This window comes from Alosa pseudoharengus, unplaced genomic scaffold (genome assembly GCF_046254945.1).
Source record: "Alosa pseudoharengus isolate Yale_2024_CS ecotype anadromous, Long Island Sound unplaced genomic scaffold, YU_APseudo_1.1 YU_APseudo_1.1_scf_10, whole genome shotgun sequence".
Lineage (NCBI taxonomy): Eukaryota > Metazoa > Chordata > Actinopteri > Clupeiformes > Clupeidae > Alosa > Alosa pseudoharengus.
This window is the reverse complement of record NW_027468565.1, coordinates 24,410,445-24,418,134: the sequence shown is the minus strand read 5'-3', so window position 1 is coordinate 24,418,134 and position 7,690 is coordinate 24,410,445. Positions and strand designations below refer to the sequence as shown.

The following is a 7,690-nucleotide window of genomic DNA, read 5'->3' as shown; positions in this document are numbered from 1 at the left end:
CGGCCTGCTGGACTCTGGACTCTGTCCTCTCCACCTTCAGCAGGACCGGGGCAGATCTGGGACTCTTCTGCCCCGGGGCATCTGCCCTCTGGGATGCTGTCCCCTCTCCTCGCTGGACTGGGCTCGTGACCGGAGGTCTGGGTGATGCCGGGGCACTCGCCCCTCCCCCCACCTCCCCCCTGACCCCCCTGGCTGTCGCCGTGGCGACAGGGTCAGAGGAGGCAGAGCTGTCTGCGCTGCGGGAACGCCTCCTCTCCTCTCCGGTCATCCGTCTCCGAGATCCCGCCTCCCTCTCGTCAAACCCGCCCCTCTCACTGCCCGGTTCTGAGGCGCCGCGGGGGGGCTTGGTGGGGGGGACTCTGCTCCGCTGAGAGGACGGATGACCTTCGACCTGCGGCCGCTCCCTGTCCCGCTCACGAGCGGTCAGCGGCAGGGGGATGCGTGCCTTGTGCACCACCAGCGAGTAGAGCGGCGAGGAGGAGGCGGCGGAGGGGGAGGCCGGGGAGGGGGGGGGCGGGTGTGGGCCGCGGCTGCTGCCCAGCTCCAGGCTGTTGTTTTGGGGGTGGTACGGCCGGAGCAGCTCTGGGTGTCGCTGATAGTTGAGCAGCGGGGAGGAGGAGGAGGAGGGGGGTGTTTGCGGGGGACCCGCCCTCTGGTCTGTGGCCTGCCTGGGGGAGCGGGGGCGCATCTCTGCGGGGCAGACCCCTCCTGTGGAGCTGTACACACTGTAGTGCTCCACAAATGTCACCTCTGGGCCACTGTAGCGCGGCACGTTCCGCTTCTGCTTGTTCAGGACGACGAAGGAGTGACCGTCAGCCCCCTGGACGTGGACCTGCACCCCAAATGCCCCCTCTGGCCCTCCTGCCCCCTCCAACTGCCCCGGAGGCAGGACAAGGGCCCTGGGGCTCACCGACGCACAGCCTGCTGATCGCTCCATGCTGCGTCACAGCAGACGATGATGGGTAACTGACAGCAGAGGGAGCTGGGTAACTCCTACACTCCTAACAGCAGAGGATGCTGGGTAATCTCTACGCTCCTCTCTCCTGCAGGAGAAGGCAGAGTCAGTGGGTTTGGCTCACACTGAGCTCCACATTGCTGAAGTATTAACATGTGTGAGCTCCACCCCTGACCTGACACAGCTGATTTTAATCAGTCCCCCCTCAGGCATGCACAGTTTGCTTATAGAGAATCCACCCTCCTTACACAAAATACTAACCCCAACCACTCACACATAACACTTCTGGACTTCCTCTTTCTCCAAGAGTAGTCTCATAGACAAGATGAAAAGGTCTCCAAACTAATGAAGTATAATGTTATTGTTTCTTTACTACTAGCCTACTATCACCCTTCATCCTGGTCTACTGTGTTAGTAAATGTAGGCCAAATGTGAGGACAATCGTCCACTCGCGTTTAAAAACAATAGCAGCGAGTCATCTAGAGGGACGCTCACGAGTGTCCGTACTTAGTTCTCCCGTGAGAACAGACAGGCGATGTTGTGTGTCAACACTGGACTATTGTCTTACACTCAGAATGACGACTTCTACTCGCCAGTCCACCACCGTGCAGGGGTGACTTGGATGACATCTCATCTCAGGCTCTATCATTGTAACTTTTCAGCTCCTGCGATTATTTGAGAAACGTTAACCACCTACAACTAACTGTTTAGATTATCTTACGTTGTGGTGAAAAAATAAAAAACAACAGAGTGAAGTTTCTTTTCCATCATATTAACCAAATTTTAAAACATAACGACGTAAGACATGTTGCAAAGTGAGAAAAAATGTGCCTCAGACTGTGCGTAAAACAACTTTCTTTGAGGTTAGAAACCAACTACCGCAGTAGGTTGGTCAGCCTCTCTCTCTCTCTCTCTCTCTCTCATACACACATACACAAACTCGATGTATAAAGTATGACAGTTATGGAGAAGAGCGGCGTGTAGCCTACTTACCAATGTCCTCGCCAGCGCTTTGGAAGGTCGTTTGATAATTTAACGGTTTTGTTGTTTTAGAAGGAAATAATAATTGCGATGCCAAGTTTCAGCTGTTCATGTTGGCAGCGCACAGATAGGAGAATCGCTGAAGAAGTAATTCAAAGTCTGAAATGAAAGACTCCTTCTGCTCCCGCGGACACCCAGTGGGCAGGGATGACAGCTCTCTGAACCATCACCAAAAATGCTGCGCAATCCCAGAGGAGCAACACGCCCTTCTTAAGAACGAGCCCATGTTCACAACTTAAGACCGACCATCGCATGATACAGCAAACTCATCTCATCTACTAAGACGTGCAACTCCATTTCCAGAAAATTTGGGACGCTGTGTTAAATGTAAATAAAACTAGAATGCTATGATTTGCAAAACACGTTAACCATGTATCGAATTGAGAAGTGACAACATGTTTAGTTGTTAAAACAGAGGTATTTTATTGTTTTGTTGTTGTTTTAAATAAATATTTTGAATTTGATGTCAGCAACACATCTAAAAAAAGTTGGGACAGATGCATGTTTACCACTTTTGCATCAGTTATTCTTTTAACAACAGTCTTTACACATTTTGGAACCGAGTATACCGGTTGTTGCAGTTTTAAAAATAAGTTCTCATTCTTGGCCGATAGGATTTCAGCTGCTCAAGAGGCTGGGGGATTTTTAATTAGGGCCCGAGCACCGAAGGGCGCAAGGCCCTATTGTTTTTGTAAGGATTATTATTAGGGCCCGAGCACCGAAGGGCGCAAGGCCCTATTGTTTTTGTAAGGATTATTATTATTATTATTATTATTAGGGCCCGAGCACCGAAGGGCGCAAGGCCCTATTGTTTTTGTAAGGATTATTATTATTATTATTATTATTATTGTTATTCCACTTTTTTGCTTTCCTGTTTTTGAGGTGGTTAACATGGTCGAAACCTCTTGAAATTTGGCACACATGTCAGGTGTCATGCATCACAGTTAGGTACAAGAGCTTGACCCCGGGCGTAGCCCAGGGACTCGCTAGCGCCCCCTTAGGTGACTGATCCCGTGGTTGGCAAATATTTTGAGGTGGTTAACATAGTCGAAAACGCATGAAATTTAGCACACACATCAAGTGGTACAGTGAATAGACAGGCATAAAAGCTTGGCACCGGGCGTTGCCCAGGAACTCCATAGCGCCCCCTTACGTCACAGTGACTTGTGGTTGGCATATAGTTTTAGATACACACACCAAATTTGGTGGGTGTATGTAACTCCCAAAAACAAACAACTTTTGTATTAACATGCCATTAGCCACGCCCACAGGAAGTGAGGTAATTGGGATTTTGTGCGTTGTGGACATGATCAATTTTAACGTACTCCTCCTAGACGGTTGATCCGATTCATGTCAAAGTTGGTATACATGATGCCGAGATGTTCCTGATTATAAATTGTGAAGTTTTTTTTTTATATGTTGTAATTTGACGAAATGGCGAAATTATTAATTTTAATACCCTTCCACATAAACAATAAATGTGTCATAATTCACCATGCATGGCTTGAAATGTTTTAAATTTCACAGGTCATTGAAGACCAAGTTAATGATCATATTCACATGCCCATAATGCATGTTTGGCATAGCGCCACCAACTGGCAACAGAAAGAATGACAATTATACTGATGTCACATGATCAATTTGAACATACTCCTCCTAGACGGTTTGCCAGATTCATTTGAAATTTGGCAAACATTATGCCAAGATGTCGCTGATGTTAAATTGTGAATGGATTTTGGAATGTTGTAATATATTTGATATGATTTTAATATCTCACCACATAAAAAGGAAATGTGTCATAAATCACAGTGCATTGAATGAATGGTCTGAAACTTCTCAGGTTAATAGATATCATGATTATGATGATATCCAGACACCCAATGGGCCTGCCTGGCATAGCGCCACCACCTGGCCAAGCAGGAAATGTGCCAGAAATGGACAATGCCTTAAGTGATTGATCTGAAACTTTATAAAATATTGAATATCATTATTGTGATGATATTCACGTGCGTAATTCACAGGCCTAGCATAGCGCCACCTTCTGGCCAAGCAGGAAATGTGCCAGAAATGCTCTATGCTTTGAATAAATGGTCTGAAACTTTTAAGGTTAATAGATATTATGATTATGATGATATCCAGACACCCAATGGGCCTGCCTGGCATAGCGCTACCACCTGGTCAAGCAGTAAATGTGCCAGAAATGGACAATGCCTTAAGTGATTGATCTGAAAGTTTACAAACATTTTGGATATCATTATTGTGATGATATTCACATGTGTAATTTTCATGACTAACATAGCGCCACCATCTGGCCAACCAAAAAGTGTATCAGAAATGTTCTTTGCTTAAAATGAATGGTCTGAAACTTCTCAGGTTAATATATATTACGATTATGATGACACCCAATGGGCCTGCCTTGCATTACGCCCCCACCTGGCCAAGCGAGTAAATGTGGCAGAAAATAAAATACAAAAACAACTAGCACACGCATCAAATATGTACATTTCACAAACGCACCACGTCGGTGCTTTGTTGGATTCCGACATGTCACGGGTTGCGGCCCGCAGGTGCTCGGGCCCGCCATTGCCGCTTGCGGCTATATTTAGGGCCCGAGCACCCGAAGGGCGCAAGGCCCTATTGTTTTTGTAAGGATTATTATTAGGGCCCGAGCACCGAAGGGCGCAAGGCCCTATTGTTTTTGTAAGGATTATTATTATTATTATTATTATTATTTTAACTTTGTCTCAGAGCATTTTCCTTTTTTGAGGTGGTTAACATGGTCGAAAACGCTTGAAATTTGGCACACATATCAGGTGTCACGCAAAGCAGTTAGGTACAAGAGCTTGGCCCTGGGCGTGGCCAAGGGACTCAGTAGCGCCCCCTTAGGTGATTGAGGCAGTGGTTGGCACATACTTTCAGCTAGACGCATCAAATTCGGTAGGTATGTGTATCTCCCCAAGATGAACAACTTTCGTATGTACAATGCATTAGCCACGCCCAACAGGAAGTGAGGTATTTGGGATTTTGTGCGGACTAAAATGTGATGAATTGTGATGCCAGAAGACGTTCTTCCCATAGGTGAAAACTCATGAAATTTGGCACACACGTCAAGAGGTACCATGAATACACAGGGGAAAAGCCTTGGCACTGGGCTTGGCCCAGGAACTCCATAGCGCCCCCTTATGTCACTTTGACTTGTGGTTGGAATATAGTTTTAGATACACACACCAAATTTGGTGGGTGTGTGTAACTCCCAAAAACAATCAACTTTTGTATTAACATGCCATTAGCCACACCCACAGGAAGTGAGGTAATTGGGATTTTGTGCATTGTGGACATGATCAATTTTAATGTACTCCTCCTAGACGATTGATCCGATTCATGTGAAAGTTGGTATACATGATGCCAATATGCTTCTGATTCTAAATTGTGAAGCTTTTTTTGATATGTTGTAATTTGACGAAATGGCGAAACTATGAATTTTAATACCCTTCCACGTTAACAATAAATGTGTCTTAATTCACCATGCATGGCTTGAAATGTTTTAAATTTCACAGGTCTTTGAATACCATGGTAGTGATGATATTCACATGCCCATAATGTATATTTGGCATAGCGCCACCACCTGGCAACAGAAAGAATGGCAATTACATTGATGTTACATGATCAATTTTAACATACTCCTCCTAGACGGTTTGCGGGATTCATGTGAAATTTGGCTAACATTATGCCAAGATGTTGCTGATGTTAAATTGCGAAGGGATTTTTGATATGTTGTAATATGTCATGATTTTAATATCTCACCATATAAACTGGAAATGTGTCATATAATCACAGTGCATTGAATGAATGGTCTGAAACTTCTCAGGTTAATAGATATTATGATTATGATGATATCCAGACACCCAATGGGCCTGCCTGACATAGCGCCACCACCTGGCCAAGTACGAAATGTGACAGAAATGGACAATGCCTTAAGTGATTGATCTGAAACTTTATAAAATATTGGATATCATTATTGTGATGATATTCACACATATAATTCACATGCCTAGCATAGCGCCACCATCTGGCCAAACAGGAAATATGCCAGAAATGCTCTATGCTTTGAGTGAATGGTCTGAAACTTCTCAGGTTAATAGATATTATAATTATGATGATATCCAGACACCCTATGGGCCTGCCTGGCATAGCGCCACCACCTGGCCAAGCAGGAAAATCTGCCAGAAATTGGTAATGCCTTTATTGGTTGATCTGAAACTTTATAAAATATTGGATATCATTATTGTGATGATATTCACATGTGTAATTCACATGCCTAATATAGCGCCACCATCTGGCCAAAAAGTGTATAAAAAATGTTCTTTGCTTAAAATGAATAATCTGAAATTTCTCAGGTTAATATATATTATGATTATGATGACACACAATGGGCCTGCCTTGCATATTGCCCCACCTGGCCAAGCAAGTAAATGTGCCAGAAAATAACATGCAAAAACAAATAACACACATATCAAATATGTACATTTTACAAATGCACCACGTCGGTGCTTTGTTGGATTCTGAAATGTCATGGGTTGCGGCCCGCAGGTGCTCGGGCCCGCCATTGCCGCTTGCGGCTATATTTAGGGCCCGAGCACCGAAGGGCGCAAGGCCCTATTGTTTTTGTAAGGATTATTATTATTATTATTATTATTATTATTATTATTGTTATTCCACTTTTTTGCTTTCCTGTTTTAGAGGTGGTTAACATGGTCGAAACCTCTTGAAATTTGGCACACACGTCAGGTGTCATGCATCGCAGTTAGGTACAAGAGCTTGACCCCGGGCGTGGCCCAGGGACTCGCTAGCGCCCCCTTAGGTGACTGATCCCGTGGTTGGCAAATATTTTGAGGTGGTTAACATAATCGAAAACGCATGAAATTTAGCACACACATCAAGTGGTACAGTGAATAGACAGGGATAAAAGCTTGGCACCGGGCGTTGCCCAGGAACTCCATAGCGCCCCCTTACGTCACAGTGACTTGTGGTTGGCATATAGTTTTAGATACACACACCAAATTTGGTGGGTGTATGTAACTCCCAAAAACAAACAACTTTTGTATTAACATGCCATTAGCCACACCCACAGGAAGTGAGGTAATTGAGATTTTGTGCGTTGTGGACATGATCAATTTTAACGTACTCCTCCTAGACGGTTGATCGATCCGATTCATGTCAAAGTTGGTATACATGATGCCGAGATGTTCCTGATTATAAATTGTGAAGGTTTTTTTCGATATGTTGTAATTTGACGAAATGACAAAATTATTAATTTTAATACCCTTCCACATAAACAATAAATGTGTCATAATTCACCATGCATGGCTTGACATTTTTTAAATTTCACAGGTCATTGAAGACCATGTTAATGATAATATTCACATGCCCATAATGCATGTTTGGCATAGCGCCACCAACTGGCAACAGAAAGAATGACAATTATACTGATGTCACATGATCAATTTGAACATACTCCTCCAAGACGGTTTGTCAGATTCATTTGAAATTTGGCAAACATTATGCCAAGATGTCGCTGATGTTAAATTGTGAATGGATTTTGGAATGTTGTAATATATTTGATATGATTTTAATATCTCACCACATAAACAGGAAATGTGTCATAAATCACAGTGCATTGAATGAATGGTCTGA

At 44.2% G+C, this 7,690-nt stretch overlaps 1 protein-coding gene across 2 annotated transcripts in view; it reads right to left on the bottom strand.

The window, feature by feature from the left end:
• The window catches only part of LOC143104342 (cingulin-like protein 1), a 19,867-nt gene extending 17,720 nt beyond the window's left edge, over window positions 1-2,147 (bottom strand). For both annotated transcript variants that reach the window (XM_076268368.1, XM_076268377.1), the window contains exons 1-2: window positions 1,949-2,147; window positions 1-1,043 (exon numbers count right to left, since the gene is read on the bottom strand). The exon at window positions 1-1,043 is cut by the window's left edge and continues 32 nt beyond it. In XM_076268368.1, coding sequence (XP_076124483.1) covers window positions 1-937 — 937 coding nt within the window. In that variant the 5' untranslated portion in view covers window positions 938-1,043; window positions 1,949-2,147. The remainder of the gene's footprint in view (window positions 1,044-1,948) is intronic.
• Between the last annotated feature and the right edge of the window lie 5,543 nt (window positions 2,148-7,690).